The 17,120-nt window shown below is 51.3% G+C and overlaps 1 protein-coding gene across 1 annotated transcript in view; it reads right to left on the bottom strand.

Moving 5' to 3' along the window:
• CRY2 (cryptochrome circadian regulator 2) overlaps window positions 1-17,120 on the bottom strand; it is a 33,686-nt gene that overhangs the window by 7,876 nt on the left and 8,690 nt on the right. The window contains exons 3-11 of the mRNA XM_060159336.1: window positions 15,236-15,378; window positions 13,482-13,666; window positions 12,654-12,742; window positions 6,105-6,245; window positions 4,653-4,964; window positions 4,286-4,437; window positions 3,961-4,163; window positions 3,548-3,640; window positions 2,259-2,400 (exon numbers count right to left, since the gene is read on the bottom strand). Of these exons, the coding sequence (XP_060015319.1) occupies window positions 2,261-2,400; window positions 3,548-3,640; window positions 3,961-4,163; window positions 4,286-4,437; window positions 4,653-4,964; window positions 6,105-6,245; window positions 12,654-12,742; window positions 13,482-13,666; window positions 15,236-15,378 (1,458 nt within the window). The 3' untranslated portion in view covers window positions 2,259-2,260. The remainder of the gene's footprint in view (window positions 1-2,258; window positions 2,401-3,547; window positions 3,641-3,960; window positions 4,164-4,285; window positions 4,438-4,652; window positions 4,965-6,104; window positions 6,246-12,653; window positions 12,743-13,481; window positions 13,667-15,235; window positions 15,379-17,120) is intronic.

The raw sequence follows: 17,120 nt of genomic DNA on the forward strand, positions 1-17,120 counted from the left end.
GGAAGAGAGGCATCCCCTGACAATCCTCATAATATAAAACTGCAACCTCCACTGTGCCCCAAACTTTCTACCTTCTTACTCGACTTTATTTTTTCTTCATACCACTTAGGGCTTCTTGACACATGATGTATCTATTTGTTTACTGTCTGTCTTCTCCCACAAAGATGCACCCAAGAGGGAAGGGACGACTTTGTTAGTCTTGTTCACAACTATATCCAGTGCCTACAACGGTGTCTGGCAAATCGCGATCACTTGACATATGTTTATTGTATGAATGAGTGCAGTTGTCTCTGCGTTTCCTTCTCTTTCTTGCTTTGAACAAGGAGTTGATGGCTGAAGCTGTGGCAGCCACCTTGAGGCCAGGAAACAAGAGAATCTCAGAAAAACTGGCTCTGACACTGTTGAGCCACCAAACCAAAACTAGCAGCGCCCAGCTCTGGGCCTTTTGTTCAGTAGGAAAACCAAATCCCTCTTTGTTTTAGACACAGTAGTCAGGTTTTCTGCAACTAGCAGCCCCACACATCCCTGACACATACATTTCATCATTTAATCCTTGCAACAAGAACCTAATTTTTGGTGAGGAAACTGAGTCTCAGAGCGGTTAAGTAATTTGTACAAGATCATGTAATCATTAAGCTGTTTTTCTTGTTGGAAATGCTCTCCTTGCTGTCTAAATCCAATTCATCTTTTGGGTCCCCTAGGGTAACCTTCTGTGTTGTACTCCCTGATCACTCTGGCCCACCAATAACTGTCTCGTGATAAGCTGGTAGAGTCTGTATCATTTGTCTAGGAATTACAGGTTATTTGTCTTGTTTTTCTAAGTAGACTATTTAACCCTTGTGGATGGGCATCGTATCACATTTTTTTTTTTTTGCGGTACGCAGGCCTCTCACTGCTGCGTCCTCTCCCGTCGCGGAGCACAGGCTCCGGACGCGCAGGCCCAGTGGTCATGGCTCACGGGCCCAGCCGCTCCGCGGCACGTGGGATCCTCCCGGACCAGGGCACGAACCCGCATCCCCTGCATCGGCAGGCGGACCCTCAACCACTGTGCCACCAGGGAAGCCCCGTATCACATTTCCTATGTCTTATGCTCCCCTTCCTCACACACTTGCTGGTAACAGTTTCAAGCTGAATTGGATGCCATTACCTCTGAGGAACCATGACCCAGACATTTAACCCCTCTGTTCTTTAATCTTCTCACCTGAAAGTCAGAGTATCACCCTGGAAAGTTCCAGGTTTGTAAGACAGAATGAACTATGTTCAGTACCACAGAGTTAAGAGGTAACTAAGAGAACAGTACCTAAGGTTGCTGGTACTCCCAGAACAAGATAACAGATCTGTCCACCTGCAATGTCTAAGACGAAGAGCCTAGTAAAGAAAAGGGCGCAGGCATCAAACACTCGCCATCTCACTGGCATTCAAGTCTAGATGTGCAAACCAGTTGGCCTCACCTGGCTTGAAGTAGAGGGTTTAGAAAAAAGAATTGGCTCCGTGGAGAAAATCACCCTCCAACCTAATGATGCAGACGGCACATAAGGAACAGCCCGAGATGATGACTGAAAGGGGACAGTAATTTATATCTCCCCCAGAAAGGCATAAAAGGCCCTTCTTGCTCTGGGGAAGGAAGAGCCAGGTTTTTGTTTTTGTTTTTTGAGACATTCAGGGGGCTTTCAAGGAAGATGAGCACTGCCAGGGAAGTGCAGAGCTGAAGCCACAAGAAAGGCACGAATGGAGGAGTGGCTGTAAGAGGCACAGGCGATAGGGAGCCTGGGTCTTCTGGCCCTCAGGTGGGGCTGGGCTAAGTGAGCCTCCAAACGTCCCTAAGCCTGAATTCTGAAGGTAAGTGCTGCCCTCTGCTGGCCAGCCTACAGGACACAGCCTGTCGGGGCGATGGCAGAGGGGCCTGGAGCACCCGCAGACCCTGCCCTGGGACTCTTTCTCCCACAGCTTCAATCGGGTCTCTGCTTTCTTTTTCTGGATTTGGCTCACTTTGATAGGTAGCAAGAGTCAATTTTTTTTTCCCTTAGCTGGCAAAGAAAGAACAAGGCTTTATCTTTAAACTCTCTTTTTAGTATTAGAAGGTATAGAAGTCAGGATGGTAGAATTTGAGCTGAAACCCTAGAAAAGTCCCCGGCGCCTACCAGGTTTTAATCTAGTTTGTGGGTTTTAACCTTCAGCTGGCAGGGCAGTTCTCCACACTCACACCACCTCTCTCCCACGCCCGTCCCTGAAGCTGACTCTCAGCTGCTGTCACTCACTCTCAGACATCCTTGCTCAGCAGCTCCGAGGGGGGCAATCCTGCCACCCTGGCCCGTTTGCTGAGTTCTTCACCAGGTGGCTCCTCCGCTGCTCCCAGCTTGCGTTTGGGGGACGCTGGGCCACTGGGTAGTGGTCTTGGGCCTGTAGGGAAGCAGGTCAAAGTGTCACACAGACTTGTGTGTGGAGCCAAGATGACGCTCAACAGTGTAGCAGCAGCTCTTTAGGGGGAGGGAGCCTGCTCACCAATGCAACCAGCACGCTGCTTCTCAGACCTGCCCCCTGGCCTTCCTTCCAGCAGTGACTCTGCCTGGAAACATCCAAGGAGAGCATAACCAGGCCTGCTGGCAGTACAGCCAGCTTTTGGGCCCCAAATCCCATGGGCTCCAGGCCAGAGACTGATTTGGCCTGTCTGCCATCCTCGCGCTGAAGGTGAGGCATTCCCTCCGTAACTGGCCTCCTGAAGCCAGAATGAGCAGTGCCCTAACCCGGGGAGCCAACCTGGCTGGGCAAACTAGAAACTAGAAAAAGCCCTGACGTTCTTGCCGGTCTGAGCTCGCTGATCTTCGTCCCAGAGCCAAAGGGCAGAGGTTAAGAACACAGCAAGGCCATCTACTCCTCTCTCCCGCCACCTGCCTGGACAACTACAGTCGCCTCTTTTCCAGCCTCCTATACTCGGGGGCTCTTGCCCACACTGTGCCCTCCACACAGCAGGCAGAATGAGCTTTCTAAAACATAAACCAGGTCACGCCTCTGCCCTGCTGACCCCCGTCAGTGCCTTCTCCCTGCCCTGACGACGGAACCCTAATCTTCCTCGTGGACGCCGAGTCTACGCGCTGCTACTCCTGCTGTGTCCGTCCTCCTCTCGTTCCAGCTCCTCACTCAGAACACACCAGCCCCACTGGCTTCCCTCCTCTCGTTCCTGGAATGGGTAAGCTTGTTTCCATCTCTGGGTCTTTTCCTGCTCTTCCCTTTGCCTGGAATGCTCTTCCCCCTGTTCTTAGAAGGCTGGCTCTGCTCACTGCATGGGGCCCTGGTACTCCATCTAAAGTAACCCCCTTCCCCAGCCCTCTTTTATCAGGTCACTTGATTTTATTTTCCCCCAAAGCACTTGTTATCTGACATGATCCTGCACAGCTCCTTTACCATCTGTCTCCCCAGGTGGAATACAAGTTCTATCGGGGCATAACTTGGTTCTGGTCTCCATCCTCAGCCCTCAGTGACTGAAGTGGGAGTAGCTCTGCAGTGCCCTTGGGGTGGGCACAGGCCACGGGAGGCTGGCTGTACTCACCTGCACTGCTCATGCCCCCAGCCTGGCTCGAGCTGGGCTCTGCCACTGGATTGCTGAGGTCTTCCATACAGGAAGGGACAGACGCCAGCAGACCTGGGAAAGAGGTAGGGGGATAATCAGAATGCAATCTCACAGGACTGTACAGGGCCCCAGGGCAGGTAGGTAAAAGGCAGGGGGTGCTGGGCCATGACATCAAGGTTCCATCGCTTCCCACTGGCCACAACTAATTCAGAGAGGCCTGATCCAGCCCAGCCTGTGTGGCCTGTGCCCGGGAAGTCAAGTCAACAGCCTGGAAGACAGTGCTCGGCGGCCTCCCTTTGCAAACATCTGGGAATCTCTACGCCCCGAGCCTGTAGGTGTTGTCCTTCCCTTCAGGGAACTAGGGGGTGGCAGTCAGAGTAGGGGCTCCTTACAGAGTCCCCGGTAGCGGGAGAGCTGCTGGTAAATCTGCTTCATCCGCTCAATGTTGAGCCGGCTGGTCTCGGCGTGGTTGACGATGGGCCGTGGGTAGTCCACACCAATGATGCACTTGGCTGCCTTCTGAATCGACTCTGGGGCATTCCAGGGCTCATAGATGTATCGAGAGGGGAACCCTTTCAATTTGGGCAGGTATCGCCTGAAACATACACACCAGACGACCCATCAGCACGCTGGAGTCTCCTTCAAAGGCCAAGCATATCTCACCCTAGGAGGAAGCCAAAGTGGTCAGAAACCAGAGAGCCTGGTCTGCACCCTCACCTGATGTAGTCTCCACTGGGGTCCGTGCGGCGGCCAAAGCCCACCGGGCAGTAGCAGTGGAAGAACTGTTGGAAGAAAGCACTGCAGGACAGCCACATCCAGCTGCCCGCGTTCACACTGAAATCTGCATCCAGGAGCAGCTCATCAAATACCTAGATGCAGGGAGGGTGGGACAGTCAGCCTCCTTGGGGACCTACGGCCATGGTTCCCCCCAAGTCACCACACACCCTGCGGAGAAGGGAGCCAAAGCCTTCTGCTGAGGGCAAGCCAAGAAGGATCTGGAGGGAACCTCCTGGACCCAGGGTCCCAGCCCATCCCCCAGCCCAAAAGGGGGCTGCCCTGGGCTGCCCGCTGAGAGAGGACTCACCCGGACCCCGCTCTCCCAGCTGACCCAGAGGTCCCCGCGCGTGAGGAAGCAGGCCACAGCGTGCCGGGCCAGATGGTGGATCCAGCCCTCCTGCCTCAGTTGGGTCATGATGGCGTCAATCCAAGGGAAGCCTGTCTTGCCCTCGGCCCACTTGGCCAGGGCCTCGGGGTTGCGATCCCAGGGGATCTGGATGCAGATGGGGTTCCCCTCCATGCGGTCAAACCTGGGGTTGTTGGTGGCCGCCGTGTAAAAGAACTCTCGCCACAGGAGTTGCCCAAACAGGGAGAGCGGGGGTGTGCTGCTCCGCTTCACCTGGTGGGGTGGGACAGCACGTGGATACAAACGCTTGCCCAGCTATCAGTGCCGTGCCACTCAGAACTTCCCCACAAAGGAATCTGGAGCTGCCATGAACTTGGTGGCTCCAAGCCCCTAGATGCGTGGAGGAGAAGGAGAAGCGGCAGGGTGTGCTGCAGACTGAACCCTGGGCCCTGGCTGTGCCCACTACTGCTCAGAGCCCTGAGGATGGCTGCGGAGCAGCAGGCAGTGGAAAGGGATAGCGCTGCCGGACTCTGCACTGGGAACCAAACTCCCAAACAATGGTCATGATCCTTGCCCTCGAGAGTTCCTGTTGGGCTCCACTTTCTAAAACGTCAAAGTCAGTTTTCTCATCAGCACACGTAAAAAATGCTCAGTCTAGATTTTGGTTAAATAAGTTATGCCCAACAGCCTGGATCTGGGGCCATGAAAGAATTAAGACATCAGACTGCCAAGCAAATAATAATCTTCCTAAAATCACAAGATTACCCACCAAGCGGGCAAAGTTACCGCATGCCACGCCACAAAATCCAGATATTGGCAAGAATGAGGAAACAACGTGAAACGATGCAGACGCAAGGATGGATCTGATGAATCTGAACAGCTGGATGTGTTGTCCTCTCTCCTCCTGGGGGTGGGTGCACTACTACAGGGCTATCCACCCATTGTCCGTGTCCAGCCCTGCATTCAGCCCTCCGGGTCATTTCCTCATCACTGATGGGCAACTGCCGCTCCTAGGCTCCCCTTTAAATGCTCTGGACACAGCCCCATAGAGGGCTGCTGTGCTCTTCACCTTAGAACTGGCAGCAGCCTCAGCCTCCCTGCCTCCCACCCTGACTGCTTGGCCCCCATCCACCTGCTGCCAGCAGAAATGCCACCTCCGGGGTCACACCCCGAGGTCGGCTTTCCTGCCTGTTCTGCTCCACTTGAGAACCTGGATTTGTTTAGATGAGCAGTTTGGGCTGTGCTTGGCTCTGGCCCCTCTTGGATGTGGCGTCTTCCTCACCTTCTCTGGACAGTACGCACACTTAAGCCAGAGGGAAGGCCTCTCTTCAGGGTAACTGACCGGCCCAGAAAGCCCTGGTGTCCTCTGGGCTGCAACCGGGGGCGGGCTCTGCCGCCCTCACTGCCCCTTACCTTTTTGTACAGGTCCCACAGGCGGTAGTAGAAGAGGCGGCAGGAGAGGCAGCCGAAGCGCAGGTAGGGGCTGAGGCCCGTGGGGCTGGCCAGCAGGGAGTTGGCATTCATGCGGGGTCTCTCATAGTTGGCAACCCAGGCCTGCAGCAGAAAGAGAAGGCAAGAAAGGACAGACCTGGAGGCTTCAGAGGAAAAAGCCTTAGGCACCAGCTAGTTAAGGATCTGCCTAAGGTCGCAGACCAGAAAGCCAAAGAGCCAGGATGAGACCCTGTGCACGTCCCGCTACTTCACGCTGGCAGAATGTTTGATGGAACCACCACCGATCAAACAATGAGGCCCAAGTTCTTGTCCTGACTCTGTTTAATTTGTGCTATGAGCATAAGTTATTTAGTCCCTCAGCTACTTGTTTATTAAATGAGAACAAAATTTCCCACCCCCTGGGGATGAAATAAGATGATGGAAATGAAAGTTTCTGAAAGCACTGAAGGGTCTGTGATTCTACAGAAGAAAGGAAAAGGGCGTCTACGTTACAGAGGAAGATATCCCTCCCTCAGTCCCTGCTCTGTCCCAGGGGCCCTGAGGCTGCTGCTACACGGTGGCTACCCAAGCACTTCTCCCCACTGTTCAACAGCGCCGAGAAACCCATTCCTGGAAACCCACAGAGACATTCATTGCTGGGGCCACTTGTCATACAGTATCATTGGTCTTGTTTTTATCATCAGTTGCTGCCGGCAGAGTGCTTTATCTCCACAACTCACTGACACCTGTGTTCTCTCATTTGATCTTAACAATCGTCTGAGGCAGCATTTGTCATTACCTCCTTTCACGAGGAAAGGAAGCTCAAAGTGTTATGTGACTCTTCTGAGGTTACAGAGGTGGTAAGAGACAGAGCTGGAGGGACTGACTCCAGATTCCAGTCTTTTTCCACTACCTCTAATAACCATTTTCTTTTTCTTGACTCCTAATGCCCTCTTTCTCCTCGTGATGACTATTTCACAAACTTCACGCCCTCTTTATTCTTTTTTTGGCCGCGCTGCTTGGCATGCGGAACTTCCCCAATCAGGGATCAAACCCACAGCCCCTGCAGTGGGAGTGTGGAGTCTTAACCACTGGATCACCAGGGAAGTCCTTTACACCCTCTTTAGACCTCCTATTCCACACTTTCCCACCATCCTTCAGCCCATGACCTTCCTTCCTTTTGATAAGGAAATGGAAGCCATCAGGTAGGAAACACCTCAACTTTAAGCCACCAAATCTAGAAACTCACCTGCATCCCCATCTACCCCCTGTCCCTCCTGTGACCCTGCCCAAGGCTAAGGCCTCCACCTGGCTCTGGAGCCCTCCCCTCTTCCTTCTCTTGCACATTCCATCTCTCCCTCTCTTCCCTGTTCACTCCAAGGACATTGGGAAAATGATCTTGTTTCATTGCAAACAAAACAAAAAAGAACTTCTAGTCACCCTGCGGACTTCTCCCCTTGGGTCCTCTTTCCTCCCTTCGCAGCCAGCCTTTCTCCATTTCCTCACGCCCACCTCCACTTCTGCCTTCACCACTCCTGCCAGAGTCTCTGAGATGTCCATGCCACCGGATCCTGTGGGCGTTTTCTGTCCCTGTATTTTTGGACTCCCCTGCAGCACTTCACCCTGCTGACTGCTCCCTGTCTCCACACCTGCCATTCTGTTGGCTCCTGGCTGCCATCAGCTGGTTGGCTGTTCTTAGTGTTTCACCAGGTCCACCACCCCTCCCAACTCCTTAAGTGTCGGCACCCCAGGGCTCTGTCCTAGGTCCCTTCTACTCAACTGTGTTCCTGCGTGAGTTCATCCAGTCCCACGGCTCCCGAGACAATTTCTTTGCAGACGATCACCACGTCTGTAGCTCTGGCCCAGACTGCTCACCTAGACTCCCAAGTCACTCCACCCAACTCCCTGCCAGAGAGCTCTACTTGATTGCCTTTCAGGCACCTCAAGGGTAGCAGGTTCTTTTCTTTAAACCACCCTTCCATTGGCATTCCCTATCTCAGAAACTGCACTGTCATCCACCTCGTTGCCCAAGCCAAAAGCCTGGCCGTCACCTTTGACTCCCTGCTCACCAGGTCCTGTCAATCCTACTGTCCAAGTGTTTCTCTAATCTGTCCTTTTCTTTCCACTCCCTATTGCCACCAACCTGGTTTAGGCTAAGATTTTATCTATACTGCACAACTGTGACAGCCTCCTAACTGACCTCTCTGCATCAATTCTTGTCCCCCCTAATCCACCCTCCACAGTGGGAGCACAGTGATTCTTTAAAATGCCTGTCCCTGAGGACAATACATGCACTGGGCTTCCTGGTGTTCTTAGGCTAGAGTCCCAAATCCTAAACATGGCTTACAAGCACCCCACAGTGGCTCCATCTTTCTAGCTTCCTTCCTCACCACTCTTCTTTAAGCACCATGCTCTTACTAGCCTTTACACATGCAGCTTCCTTGGCTGGAGTGCTGCCTTCCTTTCCACTCCCCTTTCCTTGGTTAATTTTGACTCTTCCTTCAAGTCTCAACCTAAAGGCCACCTCTTTGGCAGGTGATCCCTCAGGTATTGGTTAAGTACCTCTAACAGACGCGAGGTATATTTACCTGCTCATATCCTTGGCCCACCTCTCTTTGAAAATCTTTTTATTTTAAGTGAAACACAGATACAGAAATCACACAGATGTGTGCTTAACAAATTATTCTAAGGCAAACACCTGTGCAACCATCACCAAAGTTCAAGAATCAGTACTTTGCCGGCCACCCCAGAAGCCCATCTATGTGCTCATCCCAGTCACGGTCCCTTCCCTGCCCCGTAAGTGACCACTTGCCCAACTTTTATAATAATCACTTTCCTGGGACTTCCCTGGTGGCGCAGTGGTTAAGAATCCGTCTGCCAAGGCAGGGGACACGGGTTCGAGCCCTGGTCCAGGAAGATCCCCCATGCCGTGGAGCAACTAAGCCTGTGCATCACAACTACTGAGCCTGCGCTCTAGAGCCCACGAGCCACAACTACTGAGCCCACGTGCCGCAACTACTGAGGCCCGTGCGCCTAGAGCCCGTGCTCCGCAACAAGAACAGCCACTGCAATGAGAAGCCCGCGCACCGCAACGAAGAGTAGGCCCTGCTTGCCGCAACTAGAGAAAGCCCGCGCGCAGCAACAAAGACCCAACGCAGCCAAAAATAAATAAGTAAAATAAATAAATTTAAAAAATAAATAAATAAAAATGTTTACATTTTCCTGTTTTTGCAAAGCACATTTTGAAGGGAGGGCTTTATCTTTTCAGTTATTTCTCACATTTTTAAGTGTTTTTTTCTTGTTTTCACCCAAATGTGCATCCCTAGGCCCTACAGTTTAGTCTTGGCCATGTAAGAGACTTTGAAGTGTTTTTTTTTATTATTAATTTTTATTGGAGTATAGTTTCTTTACAATGTTGTGTTAGTTTCTGCTGTACAGCAAAGTGAATCAGCTATATGTATACATATGTCCCCTCTTGTGGATTTCCTTCCCATTTGGGTCACCACAGAGCACTGAGTAGAGTTCCTTGTACTATACAGTACGTTCTCATTATACTTTGATGTGTTATTTAAGTTTCTTTTACTCTATGCATTTCCTGCCATTTCCTTCTTTTCCTTTTATATTTTCTGCCAAAGAATCCAAGCCGTTTGACTTGTACTAATTCCCACAGTCCAGATTTCCCTGTGTACTTACGGTGCAGTTCAACACATCCCTCTGTCCTGTGTGTTGCCTGCAAATTGGTGGCTGGTACCAGAGACCGGCTTGGACTCAGATCTGATCTCCTTGGCAAGACTACAGGGGGTACATGCCTGACTGTCACTCTCCTTGGTGTTAGAGGTCATTAATGTATCATGTGTCCTCACTAGGGGCTGCACGATTCCATCATCCCTTTTTCATTTAACTGGGACACCTTTATGGAGAGATGCTTGTCCTCAGCTACTACTGGGTAAGCCAGTGGTAAAGATCATACTGTTTGCCTCCCCCTTTTTGGTAGCAGCACCTAATTTTCTTGTGGTGACCCAACCCTTCCCTAATCTCAGTTCAAGGTGGGAAAGTAAAGCTAAGCCACCTCTGACTCTGGGAGTGGGCTCACTCCCAGATTCAAGTCTGGCCAGAGAAAGCGCCCCTTTTCCTGGCCACAGTGACAGAGTCAGGGAAAGTCACATGGCCCAAGCCAGACCAATGAAAACACCCCTTGGGACTTTTTCTGAAGCTTTTGGAAAAGAGGCAGACAACGTCCTCTGGTGGTGCTAAGCAGATTGAAAATAAGCTGCTGGTGACCAGCCTTGCCGCTGCTCAAGGAAAGCCTGCCTGAGAATGAGATAATACAGAGGAAAGCAGAGCTGAGATGGTGAATGCATTCCAAGTAGCACTAGCTGGACACCTAGATCCAGCTGTGCCTGAAGGCTACATCTTGGACTCTTGGTTATACGAGTTACAAAAATCCCTTTTTCAAAGGCCAACTTGCAAACAAGAACTGATTAATATAATCATCTTGCTCTTTCATTCCCATAACCCTCTGAACTACTCCTTTCCTAACCCTAAGCATACTGTAATTACTTGTTTCGTGTCTATCATCTCCTATAGACTATGTTTCTGGAGACAGACACTATGCCTGTCTTTTTAGGCAGTCTTTCTAGCAGCTAGACCATTCTGACATAAGAAAATACTCGTTTCAGATTTGGAGAATTGAAGAAGTTAAAATAAACCTCCTGAAATGGTTAAACTCCCGCCCATCAGGTACCTTTTGTTCTCCCTGATGTGTAAAATACAGTATTCCCTCAGGCTACCACTGAGTCTGAAGGGCCCTGACATAAGGCCCCACTCCAAAGGGGCCCTCCAGGGGTGTCTGGAAAAGAAGTCCCTGACTTGGTGATTTTTTTTTTTTTTTTTTTTTTGCTGTATGCGGGCCTCTCACTGCTGTGGCCTCTCCCGTTGCAGAGCACAGGCTCCGGATGCGCAGGCTCAGCAGCCATGGCTCACGGGCACAGCTGCTCCGCGGCACATGGTATCCTCCCAGACCGGGGCACGAACCCGCGTCCCCTGCATCGGCAGGAGGACTCTCAACCACTGTGCCACCAGGGATGCTGGTCTGGCACCCAAAATGCTTTTAAGGGGATAATAATCCCCAAGCTATAGGTTAGCTCTTTACACTTTTAAGTCTCATTGTACTCCTGCCACCCCATTTCTGGGGTGGCCTTTGAAAAAGGGATTTTTTTAATTCATATAACCAAGAGTCCAAGATGTAGCCTTCAGGCACAGCTGGATCTAGGTGTCCAACTAGTGCTACTTGGAATGCATTCACCATCTCAGCTCTGCTTTCCTCTGTATTATTTCATTCTCAGGCAGGCTTTCCTTGAGCAGTGGCAAGGCTGGTCACCAGCAGCTTATTTTCAATCTGCTTAGCACCACCAGAGGAAGCTGTCTGCCTCTTTTCCAAAATCATCTGTGCCTTTCTGCCTCCTTGGCCCAGGCTTTGTCTCCAGACTGACCGTAAGAATCTCTTGGTAAAGCTGACGTGGACAAAGACAGCTGGTTCCCCCACGCCCTTGGACATCAGTTATCCTTTTAAATTGCTGGGGCTTGCTTTTGGCCCTGTCTGATGGTAACACCCAAATAGGGACATCAAGGCTGCTGGGCCTTGGGGAGGCTAGGCCCATGGTGTGCCTTCACTGCTGGCGAGGTACCTCCAGGGCTGGGAAGCATTCTTTCCAAGTCTGCTATCTTAGCCTCCTTCTTGCATTATCACCTGGATGCTGGGCCAAATGCCCAGCCATCTGAGCAGGAATAGAACAAGTTGTGATTTTAGGGACCCAGTCTATAAACCATCTGCAGGGGGGCAGGAAATAGGAGCTGACTGTTCATGAGACCCTCCTCTGCTTCTCTAGTCCCCGGGAGGTGGGGGCATGTGACATTATGAGGGGTGCCTCTGGGGCCTTGGCCTCTTTCCTTCCTCTTACCAATTCCCACTTTACTGGGAGGTGGGTCATTTGTTCTCTGTGACAAGCAAATGGAAATCAAACCCTTGGAGGAGACCCAGCGAAAGGTGGGGGGCACATAAACACAAAATAATTAATCTTATGGACTTTACTGACCAGATACCCTCTTAGTAAGGGGACACACACATGAAAGAAAAGCAATCTAGCCTAAGTTTTAGAATCACATAGAACAAGATCTCACTCTACTACTTACTGTGTGATCTCAGGCAAGTTACTTAACCACTCTAAGCCTTAGTTTCCTAATCTGTAAAATGGAGAGCTTAATGCTGTCCTTGTAGGGCTGTTGGAAAGATGAAAGGATATAGTGCAAGCAGGTGCTAAACCCAGAAATGCTCAGCCCAGTGACCAGCCCATGGTAAGCACTCACTAAATGGTAACTGCTATTATTATTGTTGTTATTGCCATAAGGAAGACTTTCCAGTTTTCAACCAGCTTGAGCTAAGAGGCACTAAGGGACATGAACCTGGCTCCATCTTCCCTGCGGCATGGGTGTCAGCATCTGAAGTTCTGTGTCTCAGAAACGGGGCCGTACCTTCCGTTCCAGGTGCTTATCCAGGCGGGCCAGAGCTTCCGTCTCTCCTCCTTGCCAAACAGCTGGGCCGAGTCCTTCAGTGGGGAATCCTACACGGGGAGGAGCAGGTCACAGGACTGGAGGTCAGGCCATTTCAGTGACGGCTCGGCAAGTCCTCCCAGGCTGGGCTGCTCTTTGAGCTTCGTGGGAACTGAACCCCTGTGTTTCTGGTGCTAGTGGGGCTGAGATAATCCTTAATGGGTCCATGTTTTCTAAGTCACGTTGGTCCTCTTTCCACCGTGACCTTTCCTCTCCTTTCTCTCGCCTCCCCCAAGCTTCACTCTGGACCGGGGAACAGTCCTGTGCAGCTGGCACTGTCAGGTTAGCTGACTGCTCGGTGAGAAAGGTTAACTGTTCAGATCAAAACAATGGATGGTGGGGAGGAAGGGGAACGGGAAGGGGAGAGAGGGTGTAGTCAGTAACCTGAGAGGCCGACATACCCCCTTTCATCAGAAACAACACTAGTTATGTTGGTATTGAGAAGCCCACTGATGCCAGCACCAGGCTGTGCCTGTATCTGAGAGGGAAAAGTACAAAAATAGAGGCATGAACTAGAAACAAGATTCCATACATAAATACGAACAGAAAAAAGACTGCAGAAGGACTACTGCAAAATTAAGGCTGGTTTTCTCTGGGTGATGGGTAATAGTGTTATTTCCATTTTCATGTCTCCGTATTTTCTAAAGTGTCTACAGTAACTGCATTACTTTGACAGAAAAGAAAAAACGGCAAATTCTTTTACAAAAAAGGAGGTGCTGGCATGAGAGGCTTGGGGCAGGAAGTACGCACCCAGCTCCTCCAGGGAGGGCACGCCATAGGTCTCATCGTGGTTCTCCTGGATCTCGGCCCTGCAGCCCTCCATCTGCTGGCTGGTCACAGAGCCCACAGGCTTCTTGGGCAGCTCCATGCGGCTGATGATGGCCTGAAAGCGCTTGTAGGTAAGGGGCGGCTTCTGCCCATTCAGCTCAATAATCCTGGGAATCCCAAAGCACCCCAGACGTCCGTCACTCACAAGACCCTTCATCTCAGGTCCCTGCCCACCCAGAAAAGAGCCCAGACTTCGAAGGCTTGGAGGGTGGCTTTCCTCATCCGCTCATGGGTCCCACTCCTAAGTGGAAAGGAGGGGACAAGGGGGGCTACATCTCCATTTTACCGAGAGGGAATATGAAGCCTAGATTGCCGGAGTAGGTGCCTGGAGCAAGTCAGGGCCAAAACTGGGGCTCAATTCCAGGTTCCCTGGTGCCGATGTGGAGCCGCCTAAAGACAGAGACTGACCGTATCTCTCTAATCACAGAAAAGTCCCCACTGGCCTTCTTGGTCCTTGGTTTGCCTGTCCAAGCCACAGGGAGTCCCGTGGACCTCCCTCTCTATCCCAGCGTAAGCCTCGAGGAAGTTCTTCGATAAGAGCGGCAAACATGTTCCTTGGTTGAAAAATCATTCCCTTGTTGGGCCCCAATTACTAGAACAGAGAGGTGGAGAACAGCCTGTCCTCCCTAAATCGGAGGCTGGGCCTGGGGTTAATAGTAACAACTAATACTTCAAGGGTTTTCTTTTTCTTTTTTGCAATTTACAAAAGTATTTTTTCATGAGCAAGGGAAACACAGCGGCACTGAGATAGGAAGAAAAGATACAGGAGAGTTTAGAGGAGAACTGAGGCTGTTTTTATAAGGATGAACTGGGATGGGCTGCACCTAGACTCCTGGGGCTCTTGTTGGCCAAGAAGCAGCTTACGCAAGCCGGGCTTGCTGGGCGAGTTTATATATCAGTTCCTTTCTCCTCCCTTCCGTTAGTGGAGACAGAAGGTTGGCTGCTGCCCCTGCAGTACCTCACCCCTCCTCCGGCATGTGGCAGGAGGAGGAGCTCCACACCCAGCGCTTCCCTGAGCTGAGCCCAGCTCACATGCAGAGCTGTGTGACCCCCACCACTGGTTGTGGGGAGAGGGACAGGGAGCAGGGCTTGGCAGCAGTGGCAGCAGCAGCAGGAGGGTGACAGCTCTCGCAGGGTAGGGGAGGAGAGGGTTTCCTCCTAGCCCCTCTGAAAGCACAGAGGCCCTGCAGGGATCTCTAGAGCCTCGGGAGCAACATCTAAATGCATGGCCGGGAAACCCAGATAGCCAGGGGAGCCCAGGGAACGCATCTCAGGAACAGAAGTTGTGTCTATGAGGACAGAGATCTGCTGGGAGGGGCGACAGACAGGGCCCACTGAAGTCAGAGGGCAGTTTCTGAGCAGCAGGACAGAAGCGGGAGTGTGTGGGGTGGATGGGACTGGAGCGTGTTAGGAGCAGATCTATGAAGATCCTGAGTGGGGAGCCTCACTGCTTCTGTCCCTTGGGCCTAATAAGCCTCTTTGCACCCAAATCGGGTAAGCTCTTTGAGCTGCTCTACAGGCCCCAACTCTGACCTATTCTCTTCCAGCTTCTAGAAAACGCCATACTTCATGCGCCAGGGGGCCCTATTGCTGAATCTCCCTGAGTTCCACTCAGCAGGGGCCCAAATCACCAACTCCCACAATTGGCAACCTGACCCCTGGGGCCCATCTCTTACTTGTCCAGGTCATAGAGAGTATGAGAGTTCTCAGTCACCACCTCCACACCAGCCTCCTTGGCCATCTTCATGATGGCTGCGTCCCGTTCTTTCCCAAAGGGTTCAGAGTCATATTCAAAGGTCAAGCGGGTCACCCCCCATTCCTGTAGGGAGAGAATCTGTAATGCTCAACACTGTTTGGGGAGAAAGAAGCTGGGCACTCAGCTCTCTCCTGGGAGGGTACAGAGTAAGTCTAGAGACCTGACAGAATGGGCTGCAGAACAAACTAGGGACAATGACTTGAACTGGAAAACCAAAAATCTGAGATCCACAAGGTTTGAGGAGGGCAGGCCTTTGAGGTGAGGCCAGCAGCCTACGACAGTGGAGCCCGAGGCTAGTGGTCTCTGTGGAATCAGGAGAGAGGTGGGAAGCTCTGTGCACTTGCTGTGTCCTTGTGGTAGGAGAATGCAGCAGGAGGATATAAATACATGCTCCCAGGGGAGCCTCCAATCCCAGAAAGGCACTGACTCAATGGTAAAGATGGCGGGGGACAGGATTGCCATATTCCGCCTGCTTGGCAAGCCTTTCCCAGAGCTCCTCAGGGCCCTGAAAACTTCTGGCCTAGTTTTCTTGGCAGACTTGTGCTGTGTGAAGTGTGTTGATGGTTTCCACAGCAACACTCCTGAGGCCAGTAGGAAACACAGCTAATAGGCTCCAGGTCTCAGAGAGCTGGGAAAGGAGGAGCAGCCCTTAGCCCAGAGGTCGGAGAAATCAGACCAGAGGGGCCACATATTTAAAAAGAAGGCAATTCTTTTCCAAGTCTTTAGTCATGTCTGGTAGAAGTTTCTAGATTTCCTAGCAAAGCTGGGAGAAAGTGGCCCAGTGAAAAGTTGTACAGAAAACCCACAGAAAGCCCTAGAGCATGCAACTAGCTAGAAGGAAACCACATTCCAACCAAAGTCTCTGGTCATGGTCCCTTAAAACTCTGAATCCCCGGGGCAAATGTCCTGGCTGTGCACAGGCCAGCCTGGTCCTGACTCAGCCCTGATGCATGTGAGTCCTGAGCAGGGTTGCTTATCCCTCGTTCAAGGACAGCAGCACTACACACTTATTGAGCACTTACTATGAGCCAAGTACCATGCTTAGCAGTTCATATAGATTACACTGTTAAAGACTCATAACCCTGTGAATAATAATAAAAATATTATTAGATGACACCTTTTCCAAGAAGCCTCCTAGGCCTTCTCCCTCAGTATGATTCTCCTGAACCTTGCCCGTTTTCCATCACAGCAGTTATCATATGGCAGTGAAGCTTCCCATTACTTGCCTGTTTCCTCCATTACAGTGTGAATGCTCACAGCAGAAATCATGCTTATTCTTCATTACCCTAGGACCTAGTATGGGGCCTAGTACACCGTAGAAGCTTAATAACAAACAGTGAATGAATGATCTGTATCTCTGGGCTGTTAGCGGGTTGGCCTCTGAGGTGCTGGGAGAGAGGGGACAATGCAGAGGCAGAAGAGAGGCAAACGTGTTTAACGGTGCGGTGGTTAAGAACACAGCCCTGGAGTCAGAGCCTGGGCGCAAATCCTAGACCACCACCCTTAGCTTCCCAAGATACTGTTTCCTCATCTGCAGAATAGGGACAGCAGCGCCCACCTCTGAGGGCTGCTGTGAGGAGTACGTGAATTAATGTATGTGAAGCACTTACCTAGAACAGTGTTTGACTCATGGTCAGCCCTCAATGAATGCTGGCTATTATCAGTACCGTGGCATTTGTACGGGGACGTAAAGTGAATGATGAAGTGTTTACTAAGCTATGGCCTTGACATTAAGTCTTTGCTCTTGCCTTTTCCCCCAGGAAGAGTAGGGAAGGAAGCTGGGGTGGAGAGAGGCAGAAAAACAA

The sequence above is a fragment of the Lagenorhynchus albirostris genome, chromosome 9 (genome assembly GCF_949774975.1).
Source record: "Lagenorhynchus albirostris chromosome 9, mLagAlb1.1, whole genome shotgun sequence".
NCBI lineage: Eukaryota > Metazoa > Chordata > Mammalia > Artiodactyla > Delphinidae > Lagenorhynchus > Lagenorhynchus albirostris.